This window comes from Cucumis melo, chromosome 8, assembly GCF_025177605.1.
Source record: "Cucumis melo cultivar AY chromosome 8, USDA_Cmelo_AY_1.0, whole genome shotgun sequence".
Taxonomy (NCBI): domain Eukaryota; kingdom Viridiplantae; phylum Streptophyta; class Magnoliopsida; order Cucurbitales; family Cucurbitaceae; genus Cucumis; species Cucumis melo.
Window position 1 is genome coordinate 3,827,740 of NC_066864.1, and position 16,387 is coordinate 3,844,126.

A 16,387-nucleotide genomic window follows, 5' to 3' on the forward strand; every position below is an offset into this window, starting at 1 on the left:
ACATACCTTCTCTTGTATGAATTTAAGGTTAGAAAAGTATATTGGAAACAAACTTCAAACAAATATAAGTTTTTTACGTGAAAATCATTTTGAGATCAATTTATCTAAAAATATGTCACGTTGTTTTGTTTACCTAAGTGTCATCTATTGAACGTCTAGTTTTCAAAACAAATGTCTTCTAGGAATGAAATCGAGACAAAACAACTACTTCACCTAATACGAGATGAAAAGAGTTTTCTTTCACTCGTAGTGATTTGTTCTTTTTTTAATTACAATATTTTGCAATAGAAAATTTTTGCTTCTTAAAAGCCAGTTCAAATGGGAATATGAGCTCATTATTTGTTTGTCTATTATTTGTTCTTGATGAGTGAATTCCAAACATGCTTACTTATTTGTCACTAACTTAAAAACTTTCAATATTTTATCATTTTCAACATTTATATATATAAATATGTGTATCATGTGTAACACTTAGGTTAGACTTGTTTTCTGACATATTTGTAAAATGAAAGAACTCTGTGATGAGCTTGCAAATTCATGAATTCAAATTGTCACAAATTAGAGTTTCTCGTTATTTTTCAAAAAAAAAAAAAAAAAAAAAAAAAAAAGCTAGAGCTTTTTTAGTACATTACAACAGGAGGGGTTGTTTGTTCCCATTACCTCTTATGTCTCTGATGGTGGAGATGAGAGTTGTAGTTAAAATTTTTACCATTTTACTAAATTTCATTTTTTTTTTAGTTCTGAAGTCAAGGTATCTCCAATAAGTTTGAAAACTTGTATATTTTCATAAGAAGCTTTCAAACTTCGAATACTTCTTAAAAAGCCACAGTTTAAGAGTATATTTGATACTTTAACTATGAAATTCATTAGGGTAGGAAGCAATTGCTTTTTTTTTTAAAAAAAAAAAATATAAAAAATAAACGTTTAAGCTATAAAAAAAAATAAAGGGAGAAAGTATATATATTAGATAAATGTATATATATGAATGAAAAAGATGAAAGAATGAAAAAATGAAAAAGAAAAAAAGAGTGAAAAAGGGAAATAAAGAAAAATGGAGGCATCCTTGGGTTCACTCGAGTACTGTGCAGTCTACCGTTACGTTTCATTATCCGCGCCAAACTCCAAAAAGTCTTTTCTTTGTTTTTTTTTTTTCTTTCTTTCTTTTCTTAATAGCCTTCTCTTATTTTATAAATTATATATATATATATATATATAAAGTTATCGAGGAGAAACCCAAAGAAAAGAAAAGAAAAGAAACCAAACCCATAAAATTAAAAAAAGAAAAACAACAACAACAATAATAATAATAATAAAGTGAAAAGACGACAGGCGTGCAACCTTCTCGGCATAGAACCTCTTTGTTTCTTAGCTTCATTCTGGGAACTGTCTCTCTTCCTCTTTCATCTCTCAATCCTTTTTCCTCTGTAACGGATACGCTCTCCTCTTCCTCTTCCTTTTCCTCCTCCTCCTATGGATATGCCTTTGACCACTCTCTTTTTCTCCTTTCTTCTCCACATTCCACATTTCAAATGAACCCACCCCCTTTCCTCTTTTTCTAACACCCAACCCACTCCATGGCTCTCCATGATGAACCTCAAGTTCACGACGTTCAAACCACCCACTCCTTTCTCCTTGATGCTCTTTTCTGCGAAGAACTTTGTTGCGACGAAGATTTGCCTGTTAATGGTTCTGATGAAGACACTCAGTACTGGGAAACTCTCAGAAAAGACCAGCCTTTTCTGGCTTTTAATTTGCTGGAAAACGACCCACTTTGGGCGGATAACCAACTCCACTCTCTGATTTCAAAAGAAGAGCAAACCCAAGTTTCTTATGCTTCTATGTGCTCCGACGACTATCTAATTGAAGCCCGGAATGAGGCTTTATCTTGGATTTTTAGAGTCAAACACCACTACGCTTTCTCTGTTTTGACCTCTCTTCTTGCTGTTAACTATTTCGATAGGTTCGTTTCCAATGTGAGGTTTCAGAGAGATAAACCATGGATGAGTCAGCTTGCAGCTGTTGCTTGCCTCTCGCTGGCTGCCAAAGTGGAGGAGACTCAAGTTCCCCTTCTTCTTGACCTTCAAGTATGTTTGAATTCTTCAGTGATAAATACCACCTTTCAAGTATTTGATAAAGCGCTGCAGTGAAATTACTTTCTTCCTCGTTTGCTCTTTAAAGTGTAGACACATGTTAAAACTTGGCATTGTTGTACTTGTATTATGTTTTAGGTGGTGGAATCCAAGTTTGTATTTGAAGCCAAGACCATCCAAAGAATGGAGCTACTGGTGTTGTCAGCTCTTCAATGGAAGATGCATCCAGTAACCCCCATTTCCTTCTTTCATCACATTATCAGGAGGTTACCTTTGAAGAATAACATGCTTTGGGAACTTCTTGGGAGGTTTCAGAACCATCTCCTTTCGATCATAGCTGGTAAATGGCTTATTATTTCATATTTTCTGTGCTTATTTATGTTAGCACATAAATGTTCCATGATCAAACGATTGGGTTCCTGATATCATTATTTTTTCAATACCAGATCATAGATTCCTGTGCTACCTGCCTTCTGTCTTGGCCTCTGCAACAATATTGTATATCATCAGTGAGATTGCGCCATATAATTTCTTGGAGTACCAGAATGAGTTCCTCAGTGTACTCAAAATTAATAAGGTATTGATGAATGTCTGAACATTTCTATCCTCTGGTAATTTATATTGTTTTTAGACCGTAGTATTTTACCTGATTCCTGCCAGCTGAAGCTTGATGATATTTTTACAGAATTGTCTAGATGAATGCTACAAATTCATCCTTGATTCTCTGGGTAGTCACGACAGTTTGCAAAATTTAAGTGACCAGAGCCAGCAAATGTGTGAAATGGGCAGCCCATGCGATGTAATGGATGGATACTTCATATCCGACTCCTCGAATGATTCATGGCCAATGGTTCCATCTATCTCACCCTAGCCTGAAACTCCTCGTTGAGAGATCCATTCATCTGCCTACAAAATTGTGCTGGTTTAGCCAAATTGCTGTTGATGTTCCTGCTTCCTATCAGCTTTCTGCTGAAGAAATTGTTCTAGGACTCTCTTCACATACAGTCACTGTATCGTCACATGCATTTTGTAATACGATATCCAATGTGGTTTGTGGCCACAGCCCTTGGGAAGAAAACTAATGAGACTGAAATCATCAATGCTGTGAAGAAGCTTATTAATTCTTTCACTGGGGGGGGGGGGGGGGGGGACGGAGAGAGAGAGAGAGAAAGGAGTGGGGTTGAGAATGGAAGACTTTGCTTGGCTTTCTATGTTGAGTTATGAACAGTCTTTTCCTGTACTTCATCTGGGATGATAGATGTAGTACTTCAATTTGATATGATTGTAAATTCAAATCCAGTTCTCTTCCACTCCTTCCTAAAATTGGAATTTTGCTACTTGTAATCTTTTGTTCAATCCCAATGCTTCTGTATTTTGTTTTAGTTTCATACTAGAAGTACAATTCAGACTCTAAAGTTAATTATATTGTTAAATAATCAGTATAACGTTAACTAAAACATTTCACGATATCCCAATTCTTGCCTATATGAACATTCTGAAGTGTTACTCCTAAGTATATACATTAAACAAGGAAGTTCAGAACTAGAGTTATTTACTTATTAAGCCCTCACCAATTTGAACTCACATTTATTTTTCCAATTGCAGCCTAAGTGTAAAAGGATACAACTGTTGACTATTGTAGGACTGGCTAGAAAGGATGTTTGGTTCTCCAGTAAACAGTTGGATGATAGTGAAGCTTCAGGGAGTCAAAATCATGCTGTAAAAACTGACGGCTGAAACTTGACTCCACAGTTGGAATTCTTCGAAGCAGTAAATCCAAAGGTTGGTCTGCACGTTTCGAATTCATAGCATAGTAAAATGGGAAGCAAAACCACAATAGAAAATAGGAACGGGAATTTTGTTAAACAAATAGCATAAACCTTGGACATTTTCGTTTTGTCATCTGCATATGCCTTTAAAGAGTACCGAGCTGCTGCTTGCAAAACTATGACCAAAGTTCCATAATTGAAGAAAACCTTGAACTTTTATGGAGCTTTTTATAGTACAAGGCAAATTCATTTTTTTCTCTTTGTTGAGTTGAGCAACTTGACAAAATGACAACTGATATTACAATATTTCAATGTTTCTATTTTGGGTCTAAATTATTCACTTTTTTTTTAGTAATTGGCTTGCTCTGGCCCCATTCTTTTTGGCATAGTTATACTGATTGAGTTTTTCATGATGGCTCATAAGATTAATGACAATATTCCTCCAAGAATACATGGGGCACCAACCTCGGTGATAAGAAACAACAACAAACCCTTACAGTGAAAGAGTACTCCTTTTCATAAAAAAAAAAAAAAAAAAAAAAAAAAAAAGAAAGTGAAAGAGTACTAAAGGGTGGACAAGGAATCCTCCCGAGACAATGAACTTCACAGAAAACTCTCTGATCAAGATCAACCGTAATGGATCCTTACCACAAGATCCACGGGATATACGAACCAGATTTCTGAAATTTTCTTTATTATCATTCACATGGTATACGGGATTAGCACCACTGCTTTTGCACATATTTTTCTTGGATCTCAAACCAAAACTTTACATAAAAACATGAGAGTTCAAATACTGCAGATCAGAGTGCACAGAAATCAGTTACATATTTAGGTTTTTCTTCTCGGTCCACTTAAAGAACTTTCCCCAAAGATGTTTATCAGAACAAGTGAGATTAGGCCTGCAAGAAAAGGTAAGAAACAACCCATTAGTTTTGAGAGTATATACTCTTTAGAGGAAGCATTATGAGCTCTGGAACTTGCCTTGGTTGAGATATTGCTAGACAGCCAATCAAGACCTTCGTACAATCCTTGGCCTGAAGTGGCACATGTAGCCTGAATATACCTGCATCACTCATCTCTCTGTTTCAGTAAAGTTCAAAATGGAAAAAGATAAGGTATACCCAAGTTTTTAATGTGGTTTATTCGGATTGAATAAGAAATATAAGGTATACCACATATCTATTGAATAAGTTAATAATGAAGTTTGAATACAGACAATATAAGAAAGTAAGAAGAAACTCTTTCTACGTGGGCTAGTTAAGTTTTCGTTCGAAATATTGTCTAGGTGCCATCATAGGGAATAAGGTCATCAAGAGATTATAAATGCGGAAGAATAACTATGGGATTCTAGAGAGAGATATGTGTATATACCAGCGACGATTTCGGAGGGAGTGAAGGCCAAGTTTATCAGTGATTTCAGCAACAGTCATAGCATTTGGAAGGTCTTGCTTGTTAGCAAACACTAGCACAGTTGCATCTACCAGTTCATGCTTGAAATGAGAAGAAAAAGAACAATGAAGCTTAAAAGCCAAAGAGAAGAAATGTGAGGGAGCATTAAACAAAGAAGTACATAGAATTAAGCACCTCACTAAGCATCCTATGAAGCTCATCCCTAGCTTCTGATATCCTCTCTTTGTCATTGCTGTCCACCACAAAGATAAGACCTTGTGTGTTCTGAAAATAATGCCTCCACAGAGGTCTAATCTGTATGTCATAATCAAGAAAGCAGTGGAATCAAGAAAGCTACTTGAATATATCTCGAACCATATGCATCTTTATAACCACACATCTAATAGTTCAATCTCAAATCGTCGCGTGAAATTTTTTTTCTTTCTTACTTTTTTTTATAAATATTTTGATTGTTTTCTTTTCCATGTGATTTAAGGGGTCGCAATAAAATGGGTGCACACTTGCAGCTCAGTGCACCGAAGTTTGCTCACAAATCAAACCTCTTTATTGGGTCGATTTGTTCAAATATGTAGACTGTACCTCATTTTTCTGAAATGATCAAACTAAGAAAATACCTTGTCTTGGCCTCCAACATCCCACACTGTAAAGCTAACATTCTTGTACTCAACCGTTTCCACATTAAAACCTAATTAACAATAAATAAATAAATCAAACTATGTTAAAGTCATGTACCTATTAATTGGTACTAAAGTAAAGAGTGCTTTAGATTTGCTTTCACTTATATAGTAATTAAAAGCATTTCCTAACTAAAACAATTTAGTTTAAACAACATTAAAAGGTACAGAGTAATCAAGAGGTCAACCATTTAAAATATTGATACCCAAAGAATTACATTTGTTTTAGAACATCCAGGAGCTGGTCAACATTTTTTAAAATTAGCAAGACAGAAGAAAAGGAAGAAATTTGTAAAACCAAAATGTTATCAAATAAATATAACAAGAAGACCCGATCATTACAAATAAAAACAGAGGATGTCTCCCTAAACATTGGAAGAACAAAAGTAAAACAGCAGAGAAATATGTAGACACCAAAACCAGAATGGTTTTAGACAAAAGGGCAGATACCTATGGTGGGTATAGTGGTGACAATCTCTCCAAGCTTCAACTTATACAAAATGGTTGTTTTTCCAGCAGCATCAAGACCCACCATTAAAATCCTCATTTCTTTCTTTGCAAACAACATCCTCACAAGCCGAGATATCGCCACTCCCATGGCTGCCGATCAAAATATTTCAAACCACAAAGTTAACTGATCGGTATGAATTCTTATAGAGAAAGAGGGAGAAGAGAGAAACCAAATGAAAGTTGGATGGCTCCGTGGCTATGGCGTTAATGGAACATTACACAAGATGATAAATAAAAAGGGATTAGATTAAAAGGGGAGGAATTCGATTCTGATAAGACTTTGGGAATAAAGGGAAATTAATTTTGCCTCATTGTTATTTGTGTCTTTCCAGCAGCAAAAGGCATTTGCTTGTGAGAGATTCTTTAATTGCCAAGTTGTAATGGGTGGATCTCAAACGTACAAAGTATAATCAAATTGCTGTTTTTTTAAGCTACTTACATTCTATTTTTATAATAGAATTGTGCAATTGAACTAGAGAAAACCAACAAAACCCCATCAAGCTAAATAGCTCTTAGGCAGTTTTATCTTTTAACCATATTTAATGGTGAAAGGTGATAAATTCAGAGGATGGCTTCAACCATCGATTAACTAGTTTAAAGTTAGTTAGAGTAAGTAAATAAATATAACTCGCTCAAAGAAAAAAAGAGATACAAATTAAAACAAAAATATCATTTGATTTCTCGATCCTTAAAAAAAAAAAAAGCAAAGTTTCGTTGTTGAGTGAAAAATGAGAGTTCAAGAAAAGTTAAAGTCCTCAATAGTCTTCTTTATTGACATTGTTTTTTAACCAAAAGACCAAAAAGCTAACTATGAAGGCCTTGGACTCTTTGTACACGTACTGAAACGATTTAGAGCTCCAATTCTAATAGTTTATGTTTTCAGCTATTACAACCTATAATTAACTATAATATTACTATTTCAAATTCTTCTTTGTTATGGTAGTTGCGATTTTACTCATCCTCTCTTTTACTTTTTGTTGACATGTTTACTCATATTTATATTATTTTAGTTTGAACTCCAAACAGTCCAGAGCTTATAATAATGGGTTCTAGAAAAAACCAGAGCCCCTAACCACATCTTGTATTATTGATTTCAATTGATTTGACTCGAAATTTTGCCTCAATTGGTCATAGCTGAAGACTGAAAGAAGTAAAGCATGGGATGACGACAGAATGGGGTAGAGTGCAACAAGTTCACAATACCACAATACCACATTATAACATAGAAATTTCGGAGCAAAACACGTTTCGGTCCCAAAGGGATTTGTTTCATTTTAGGGTCTCTTCGGCAATTCTACGTAAAAAAGAGTTACATGAAACATTCTGAAGAAACAGATCTTAGAATTATATCAGAACTACTCTAGATACAGTGGCCAGCCAACTGGGGTAACTTGACAACCATACTACTTGAGGACGGATATAAAAGAATGGTTTGGTTAGTAGGTCATAAGCGGTGATCCACTGCAATGAACATCAGAAGCATCAGATGTCCTCTGCCTTGGAGACAAAGTTGTTATGCCAGCAACATCTACATCAAAATTGATAATACTCTTTCTCTTCTGGGTTTCTAAACTTAGTTTCTCATCAGAAACTTCAGCAATTGGACTCAAAAGATTGATTGGTTCGTTATGGTGACCAGACACCATAGCTTGAGCTTCTGCCACCACTGATGCATCATCATCTATAGCATATAGTATCTTCCTTATAGCTCCAACAACCTGAAACAAAACGAAATGGAAATGCTCAACTCAATGGGCTTGAAATTCTAGTAGACCAAATAAAATGGTTAGAAAACAAAAAATTTCAGGAAAAAGTACAGGCAACTCGTCAATCTCTGGACTCTGGCAGAGTATCTCGATATCCCTTAGCTTTGCAAAGTAGAAATCCCTCTCTTTCTCAAGGCTGTCGATCGACAGTTTCAATGTTGTGATCTGCATTTGACATTAGTAAGTCTATATATATATCCTCTCCAGTTTCTATTCAGCAATCTAAGAAATTCACTCAGTATCAGAAAATACCTGTTCATCATATGCAGTCAATCCTCCATTTGATGAAGGTTTTGAAGCATTCGCTGCCTGATTTCCGGAGTTCACTGATGCCTCATTTCTCCGAGCATTCTGAGAGACCTGAGCCCTGGATGCAGCGCCTGTTGAACCTTTTGCAGAAGAATGTGATGTGGTGCTCTTTTTGCTTGCGTCCTTTCCTCCCTTGGATGCTTCTCTCCTTTCCAAAGCATTATAACTAACAAGAAAACCAAACAACATATTGTAGTGTACTTCGAAAATCCAAAAACTTTTTTATGATCATCACTTTCCAAACATTGATGTTGATCATTGTGAAATTACATTGTTCAAATCATAAAATTTTTGCAGGTTAGATCCAATAGGGGTCAGATTTAGACATTATCGAGAGTAAAAAGCAGGATGTTTATAACAAACTAATAATGGTAACTGAGAGTTAAAAGTAGACAAGATTACCTTTGAACAACACCTCCATTAGCGGAATCACAATAACGTTTCATCCACTGCATGAACTCCAGATTATCGAGGGGCCTTCCTTTCACAAGCTTACTCACCTCGATATGCTACAACATTTCGAAGAAACCAGTAACTAAATATAGATCAATTATACAAAAAATACAAAGAACGCAATAGAAACCTCTAATCAGTAACATTTCTTAAAGAAACAAATTAACCTATGAAGTTAAAGGGGCGGACTATTAAAAAAGATACCTTGGTGATTTTTAATTTGTTGAAGACATCTTGGAGAACCTTATAATTCTGGATCATTTCGTATTCGCTCTTCGCGTCAAAGTTGACCTTGTGCATTGGCACCATCCCAGGGTGAGCCGCATCCATCAATTGGCAATGAACCGCACCCGAGCATGCCTACAATTCAAGAATCCATAAAAAGGGTAATCGTAATAAGGGTTAAATAAACAAAATGTCCAAAAATCTTGAAACAACTAAGAATGAAAAAAAAAGGATCGAAACCTCCTCGACTTTGGAAAGATTAAGGTGAAGAGTGGAGTTGATCCAGGCGAGGATCTCCGATCTTCCAACGAAATAAGCAGAATCCATCATCCCAATGTTTGTTGCCATTTCTTAGGGCTCTGAATCTCACCAAATGAAATTCGTCGGAGTTTGTCACCGGCTCTGGAACAAATTCTCTCTCTGGAGTTGGAGCGCGAAGAGGATCGAATTGGGGGTCGGGTTGCCAACGGCTCTCTGGGGAGAGGAATTTAAAAAAGGAGGAGGAGCGGGATTTCCAATCATTCAAAAATTAAACGTCACATCGTCAGGACGGCCACCCCACTTTATACATGGGCTGGCTATTGGGCCCTTCAGCTCCACTAAGAAAACATAATTTCGCCTCAGCCCAATAACATGTATTATTTTTTCACTATGGAATTTTTTTCTATGCACTTTTATGCAATGAAAATTATTATTTTATATGTACATTTTTTAGCAATTTATGTTATATTTTAACTATTATTATATTTTCAAATAAACAAAAAACATTATCTAATAATCATTGTAAATCTTGCTCCATGTATAAGTTTGGTGGGTATAGACTAGAAATTTTGGTTAAATTTTTCTACTATCCATTGACTTAAATTTTAGACATATCAAGAAAGAAGAATTAGAAAACCAAAAGAATCACTTCAAAGTAGTTTCAAGTTTTCTTAGTGATAAGTAATTTTGGATTTACATTGCAAAACAACACTATTTTTGTATGGAAGTAATTCACATAAGGAAAAATAAGTGATTCATACACTATATTAAAATGTTCATTTTATGAGACTAAAAAGGAAAAATCTAAAAGCTTCACAAATATTTATCCATCCGCCACCAACTTCAGAAACCAAACCGCTTCCCCCCTTATAAATTTATCAACGGTTTCTTTCTCGTCCGACGAACCTGGCGGGGCTAAACCGGTTGAGATCAACAATTACGGATTCTCCATCCAAAATAAGCTCAGCCATGGCTGCACCAGTAGCAGGCCCATTCAAAATTCCCCAACAGCTGTGTCCAGTCGCCACATAACACTCACTCACCCCCGGAAGCTTCCCGATCACCGGCAAATCGTCATCCGTACACGGCAAGAAGCAAGCCTGCTCCGCCTTCAATTCCGCCTCTTCTTCCCCCAATCGACTTGACACAGTCTTTGCCACTCTCTTTAGAACGCTTATCGATTCTGGATTGGGCGTTATCTCCTCTGGATTCTCCGGCACTTCTGCCACCGCTGACATCCCGCACAAATACACCTCCCCTGCCCACCAACATCAATCCCATTTACATTCAAAATCAGAATCCCACAAAACAAACTGTAATTAAAATACGAAAGTAGAAAACAAGCTCACCTGTAGGACGAGGATACATTTCTGGGTCTATAGGCCTTCCACCCTGAGCCGGATAGTAACCTAGAAACAGAGCATGTGGAGTTATGGCTTCCGGCTCCTTAGGTTCCAAAACTATACTGTGTGCTTTCAGGCCATACACTCTGAATAGTGATGATAGCGCTTCGAACTTCCCCGACCATGGTCCCAAAGCAAGAACAACCGCATCGGCGTTAATAACTCGGCCGTCCTCCAGCACCACCGATTGAAATCTGCCACCCTCCAACGTTAGCTTCTCCAATTTCCCGATCACAACCTCCACGCCGTACTTTTCCATTGCATTGGATAGAAGGGTACGAGTGAAGAGCTGTGGGTGAACTTGTGCTGTTGTTTCGGTGTTTCCGATCGTTCTCGTATTCTGAACTGGACCGTCGACCCAGGAAGGCACGACGGAATTGCCGGTGGATTTGGAGGAGGAGTTAGAGGGAGTGGAAGGTTTCTGCGATTCCGAAATCGTAAGGCTGAGAGTGGTTAGGGCTCTATAGCCGTACGATTTAGGGCCATCGAGCTCCTGTGAGAGCGAGCGGTGGAGATTAAAGCTGGCGCGAGCGAGGGCGGATATAGGTCCACCATCGCACCAATCAAAGGCGAGGAAGCCGCCGGCCTTGCCCGAGGCGGCGCATGCGATGGCAGATTTCTCGACGAGAGTAACTGCCGCCCCGTTCTTGGCTAAGAAGTAAGCCGTGCAGACTCCGATCACTCCACCACCACAAACCACGACTTTTCTAGTTTCCCGGGGAGTATCCATGGACACCGGCGATGTTACCGGAGAAGAGGAGGATCGAATCAATGTGAGGGTGGAAGATCTAGAGTTTGGAATATAACGAAGGAATGGAGAGAAAGACGATACCGGTGGTGTCCCTGCCATTTTTTTTTTATTTTTTTTTACCAATAATTACCTACCAAATTCTTTTCTTGGGCCGACGTGTGAAGGTAGGGTCCACAACTTGGGCCAAGCTTCGGCCCAAATCGAATCACAGAAGCCCTTCTTTTTTAGGCCCAAAAGAACCCGAGCTGAAGTTTTGTGGCAAACAACGTAATATTTTTTTTTTTTTTTTGTGAATAGCAATAAAAGTTTAAAAAATATATACAGTGAATTATGAATTGAATCTTCAAATACCCAACCACTAAAATTTCACTGTATTTTTCTATTGAAAAAACACTTTTAGTGTTAAAATCCACATAGAATTGTTAGTGTAAGAAACGTTCCTATCCAAATAGGGGGATTAGTGGCGAGTGATATGTAGGGGTCATCATTGGTCGAGTTTGGTCGGTTTCATACAAAAAATGGGGTCGAAAATTGACCCGATGGATTTATAATAAGAAAAACTGATAACAATATTCAGCAAATTGATTTCGATCGGTTTTTCGAAACTTTTTAACTAAATCAACCACTGACCGTATTTTTAATAAAACCAATCATCGGATGTTGATTCGGTTGATTTCGATGATATTTGAATCAATTTTTCGATTGTCGATGCTCACTCCTAATAAGATGCTTCCCCCACACAACGTGTGACTTACTTCATCTATTTTAATAAAATAATAATAACAACAATAATAATAAGTAATTGTTATGAAATTTCATAATCATTATTCTAAATTAATATGTCATTTATGAAAATAAATCTATTGAAAGGCCATCGGGAATGATTGAGTTTTTTTAAGAATCAGTTTTTTAAATTACTTGTCTATTTGGTCTTATATTTTGAAATTTGGTGAATAAAGTATTCTTTTATATTTATTTAGTTATAATAAGTCTTTAACCTTTCAATTTTTCTCAATAAATTATCTCATTAATTTTATAAATACCTTATAAAAAATTAAATTCATTAAGAATTGACATAGTCCAATCGAGATTAATCTCTTTAGGACTACCATTAAGGAATATTTTGTAAGTGGAATTGTTTCCATTCTTCTAATTCTTCAATTATCATAATATTACAGGACGACCCTCACACCTTTGGTAGAAAAAAAATATATAAATAAAGAGAGGAAACAAATGACCTATTTATGAGGTATTATGTCAATGATACAGTTATTTAGCTTTAATATTACAATCTAGTACTAACTTAGGCATCACAAATGTGCACGTGGAGCATATATTGGTATGAGTATATTTGTCGAGTTTCGATCGAAGCAATGCATGTTTCGATCAAATTTTTTTAATAACAAATTTTATCTCTCCTTCTTCCCTTTATATAATTTATTCTACACTTCCACTAAAAAAGCCTTAAACTCTTTCAATACCTTTAGTTGCTAGTTGTCACTAGTTATATGTCACGTAACTCATTATTTGATTACTAATTATCATTGTGTCGTGGAATCATTACACTAGATCTATGTATGCATGTAAAAACAAACACTTCGAAACTCGGCATACAAAATCAATGGTTCAAGTCTTCATCCATCCACCATGTTATTGTTCAAACAAAACGTGAAAGTTCTCCATCCTATTTTTTCTTTTTTCAAAATAAAAATGATAGGAAAAATCCTCTCATTCTCTAAAATAATATATGTACACTTAAATATTAAAAGGAGGAGAAGGGTTAAAACAAAATATATAGAAGTTGGAAAAGGGAGGGATTGAGAATCAATAATTGAAAACAAAAGGGGGAACAAAGGCTAACAAAAAGTGAAGAAACTCAGTAAAGGCATACACATTCATTCAGAAGTGTAGTCAGAGGAGAGGAAGAAGACAAAGGATTGAGAGTTGGAAAGGCAGAGACCCCTTTTGTTTGCTTCTATTCACATTTCACACAATCATTATAATCTAACCAATCCATTTATTTCTGTCCCATTGTCATATATAATTGTTTTGATATTGTTCATTTTGGATATAGCTTTTATATATACATATATATTTGCCTAAAAGACTCCATATTATTAGAAATAGTTATCTACACTTATATATTATAAATCTTTAGAAGATTTTTTTTTTTGTCACATTCAAATGCCTTTGCCTAGTTATATTATAGTTGTATTTTTGGGACTTTAATATAGTTGCCCTAAGAAATTAATGCAAATCAGATTGTGACTTGCTACCACCCAATGAGTGGGCATAATATAAGAAGAGAAGAGAAGAGAAGAGAAGAGAAAAGAAAGCTAAGGGGGGCACATTATATTAGGGACCAACTACTACACTCTTTTTTGACAATTTCAATTTCCACTTTATCAATGTGCATGGAGTATTCTTAATTCATGAGAATGAAAGCTTTATTTTCTAGGGCCAAGACCTACTTGGCTCCCTTGTCTCTCTCTCTTTTTTCTAATTTATTTTCATATAATTGGTTGCTTTACTTGTATTTTGGTGTAGAAATAAATGGGTGTGTTAGAGACAAAATACATTAATGTAAGATGCTCTTCAGGCTTTTATGTTTTGGTTTCACCTAAAGGGTATCATATTGTTGTGAAGAATCTTCACTTCTATACTATAAATATTTCCCTTATTTAGTCAATGTATATATATATATATATAGGATTTTGGTCGAGATGATAGTCTTTTGTTTACATTATCAATTTTAAATATTACCAATACACTGGCTCACACAAACAAAGTAGGTTGGATATCATAATCATGAATAATCATGATAATCTCCTTATAAAGATTGGTTTTACATAAGCTTATTTTTTATTATATTTATAGTGGTATTCTTATTAAACATTTGGACTATAATGATACGCTATGTATATAATTTTTCTAATAAAATCTTTCTATTAGAGATTATTCATTGACAATTTCATGAAAAAATAACTACCTTGTTTAATTTTTAAGAGATAAACAAAAGAAAACTAGATATAAAAAATAATCAATAGAAAACAATTTGATACGTTTTTTTTCCACAGAATCTCTGCCACTTTTCTTGTGATATTTAATGAAGAATTTTTGCAAGAAATAAAAGATTAAATGGAGGTTATTAACAATGACCAAAAAATCATTTTTGTTAGTCATTCTCGATTAAAGTATTTTAAATAGAGAAGATTAGGAATTAAATATATATATTTCTTTTATGGAATTTGGAATTCGTTATTTCTCGAATTTTTATTTCAATATATAAAATAACTGCATTTTTTATGGGTTATTTCTTACGACTAATGCCAACCTTGATTGAGTTGATGATGTGAAAGAAAAGGTTCGGAAGTTTGGCGGTAAGTTGAGGCAAAAAGAAAAACTACACAATCGGGAAATAAAAACCTATCCCTACCCTTCATCACACATATCCTAATCAATCATAAGCTTAGACTTTTCTTTATAAAAGTTGTGTTTTCATCAAACTTTTACCTAAATTTAAATTATTAAGCGTGGTCTCCAATTACCTACCCTACTTATTAATATTATTCATTTTTTATATATGTAAAACAAAATTTATATATATATATATATATATATATATATATATATTTATAAATAAAGAGTAGAAAATGTTACTTAATTTACAGACCCACCACAACTCCTTTAAAAGAATAAGATTTAAAGTTATGCATGGAATATTAAAGAAAAAATGATGTTAAAAAGCAAGTTAAGGGAAAATATTATATGTTTATATGTGACAAAATAATGCCTTACAACTCCAAAGTTTATAATAATAAAAGAGAAGAGATTTTCAAATTGCATGCATAATATATATCTATGGATATGTTTAGTTGAATTTAACCTAGTTGGGTTTGCTAGTGGGAGACTTATTGATTAGGTTCTTATAGCAATCAATTAATGAACCCTAAGGAAGCTGCATTAGTGGAGATTGTCTAAATTGAATATTCTTATTCTGTTTTGCATTCTAAATTTTTTTGTTTACCCTTTTTCCATTTCTATCATACAATAATAGATTTTGTGTGTATAAATCAATAATGGAGATGTCATTATCTTCTTTAAACAACATTTCAGGTACTTTCTCACAACATAGAAGAAATGTAATATTCTTTAACTACCCACTTTGTTAATGATCGTTATTACGGATTTTGTTAATGTTGTTAAATTAATTTCAATTTTTTATCTGTGCTCTTTGTTGAACATATCAACCAAACCTTTAAAACCCTAATTTAACAATGATTTTATGTTTTTTTTTTAAACTTAAATATATATTTATTTTAATAATAGTAATTGATTTGCAACTAAATTAACGATATAATCCAAAATTTCTAATCATCTACGATAAAAAAAAAAGAAAATCTAATTATGTAGGTTGTATTTGTTTGTAGGTGTAATTATAACCATATTGGAGCCATTTCTTATCTAAAACATTTCATTATAATTAGCTCATTAAAAAGTGAAACAAATTTAATATGACAAAAATAATACATGAATTAAATAATGTTTGTGAAAAGTTTGAAAAAGAATTGCTATATGTGGGTGTGTGTGAGATAGGGAAAAAAAAGGGTTATAAAAACAAATACTTGGAGATTTGTGCAAAAACATATAAAATAGTGGTGAATGAAGAGTAATAAATAGGTCCATTATGGCTCGTCCTACTCATAGTCTCACACCCAATCACATATGACTTAATCACCAAAAAGTAAATGCGTTACAGCTAG

At 34.6% G+C, this 16,387-nt stretch overlaps 4 protein-coding genes across 6 annotated transcripts; 1 reads left to right on the top strand and 3 right to left on the bottom strand.

Moving 5' to 3' along the window:
- The first annotated feature begins 1,063 nt into the window (after window positions 1-1,063).
- LOC103484802 (cyclin-D3-3) lies at window positions 1,064-3,446 on the top strand. Its single transcript, XM_008442096.3, has 4 exons — window positions 1,064-2,084; window positions 2,229-2,430; window positions 2,537-2,667; window positions 2,776-3,446. Exons 1-4 carry the CDS (start codon window positions 1,575-1,577, stop codon window positions 2,959-2,961), a joined length of 1,029 nt encoding a protein of 342 aa, XP_008440318.1. The 5' UTR covers window positions 1,064-1,574; the 3' UTR covers window positions 2,962-3,446.
- Window positions 3,447-4,257: 811 nt separating this feature from the next.
- LOC103484803 (ADP-ribosylation factor 1-like) lies at window positions 4,258-6,777 on the bottom strand. 3 transcript variants are annotated; one of them, XM_008442097.3, is made up of 6 exons: window positions 6,397-6,777; window positions 5,887-5,957; window positions 5,447-5,566; window positions 5,234-5,352; window positions 4,844-4,925; window positions 4,462-4,761 (listed from the first exon to the last, which is right to left on the bottom strand). In XM_008442097.3, the coding sequence occupies exons 1-6, from the start codon at window positions 6,542-6,544 to the stop codon at window positions 4,756-4,758; spliced, it is 546 nt and encodes a 181-aa protein (XP_008440319.1). In that variant the 5' UTR covers window positions 6,545-6,777; the 3' UTR covers window positions 4,462-4,755. The 3 variants fall into 3 exon arrangements, with proteins under 3 accessions (XP_050944726.1, XP_008440319.1, XP_008440320.1); XM_051088769.1 differs by having other exon boundaries at window positions 4,258-4,925; window positions 6,397-6,728; XM_008442098.3 differs by lacking the exon at window positions 4,462-4,761 and having other exon boundaries at window positions 4,896-4,942; window positions 6,397-6,717.
- Window positions 6,778-7,557: 780 nt separating this feature from the next.
- Window positions 7,558-9,749, bottom strand: LOC103484804 (microtubule-associated protein RP/EB family member 1C-like). The gene is made up of 6 exons (XM_008442099.3): window positions 9,450-9,749; window positions 9,189-9,344; window positions 8,934-9,040; window positions 8,475-8,697; window positions 8,274-8,387; window positions 7,558-8,174 (listed from the first exon to the last, which is right to left on the bottom strand). The coding sequence occupies exons 1-6, from the start codon at window positions 9,555-9,557 to the stop codon at window positions 7,893-7,895; spliced, it is 990 nt and encodes a 329-aa protein (XP_008440321.1). The 5' UTR covers window positions 9,558-9,749; the 3' UTR covers window positions 7,558-7,892.
- Window positions 9,750-10,115: 366 nt separating this feature from the next.
- On the bottom strand, window positions 10,116-11,734 carry LOC103484805 (putative oxidoreductase C1F5.03c). The gene is made up of 2 exons (XM_008442100.3): window positions 10,820-11,734; window positions 10,116-10,728 (listed from the first exon to the last, which is right to left on the bottom strand). The coding sequence occupies exons 1-2, from the start codon at window positions 11,721-11,723 to the stop codon at window positions 10,349-10,351; spliced, it is 1,284 nt and encodes a 427-aa protein (XP_008440322.1). The 5' UTR covers window positions 11,724-11,734; the 3' UTR covers window positions 10,116-10,348.
- Between the last annotated feature and the right edge of the window lie 4,653 nt (window positions 11,735-16,387).

Excerpts from the sequence above, each read along its gene's own strand:
- LOC103484802 (XM_008442096.3), top strand. The coding sequence starts at position 1,575 with ATGGCTCTCCATGATGAACCTCAAGTTCACGACGTTCAAACCACCCAC. Across the intron at positions 2,085-2,228 it reads CCCTTCTTCTTGACCTTCAA|GTGGTGGAATCCAAGTTTGT; the intron begins GTATGTTTGAAT and ends ATTATGTTTTAG. Across the intron at positions 2,668-2,775 it reads GTGTACTCAAAATTAATAAG|AATTGTCTAGATGAATGCTA; the intron begins GTATTGATGAAT and ends ATATTTTTACAG.
- LOC103484803 (XM_051088769.1), bottom strand. The coding sequence starts at position 6,544 with ATGGGAGTGGCGATATCTCGGCTTGTGAGGATGTTGTTTGCAAAGAAA. Across the intron at positions 5,958-6,396 it reads CACCACTATACCCACCATAG|GTTTTAATGTGGAAACGGTT; the intron begins GTATCTGCCCTT and ends ATTGTTAATTAG. Across the intron at positions 5,353-5,446 it reads TTCATAGGATGCTTAGTGAG|CATGAACTGGTAGATGCAAC; the intron begins GTGCTTAATTCT and ends TCTCATTTCAAG.
- LOC103484804 (XM_008442099.3), bottom strand. The coding sequence starts at position 9,557 with ATGGCAACAAACATTGGGATGATGGATTCTGCTTATTTCGTTGGAAGA. Across the intron at positions 9,345-9,449 it reads ATCTTTCCAAAGTCGAGGAG|GCATGCTCGGGTGCGGTTCA; the intron begins GTTTCGATCCTT and ends CTTGAATTGTAG. Across the intron at positions 8,698-8,933 it reads AATGGAGGTGTTGTTCAAAG|TTATAATGCTTTGGAAAGGA; the intron begins GTAATCTTGTCT and ends TTTTCTTGTTAG.
- LOC103484805 (XM_008442100.3), bottom strand. The coding sequence starts at position 11,723 with ATGGCAGGGACACCACCGGTATCGTCTTTCTCTCCATTCCTTCGTTAT. Across the intron at positions 10,729-10,819 it reads AATGTATCCTCGTCCTACAG|GGGAGGTGTATTTGTGCGGG; the intron begins GTGAGCTTGTTT and ends GTTGGTGGGCAG.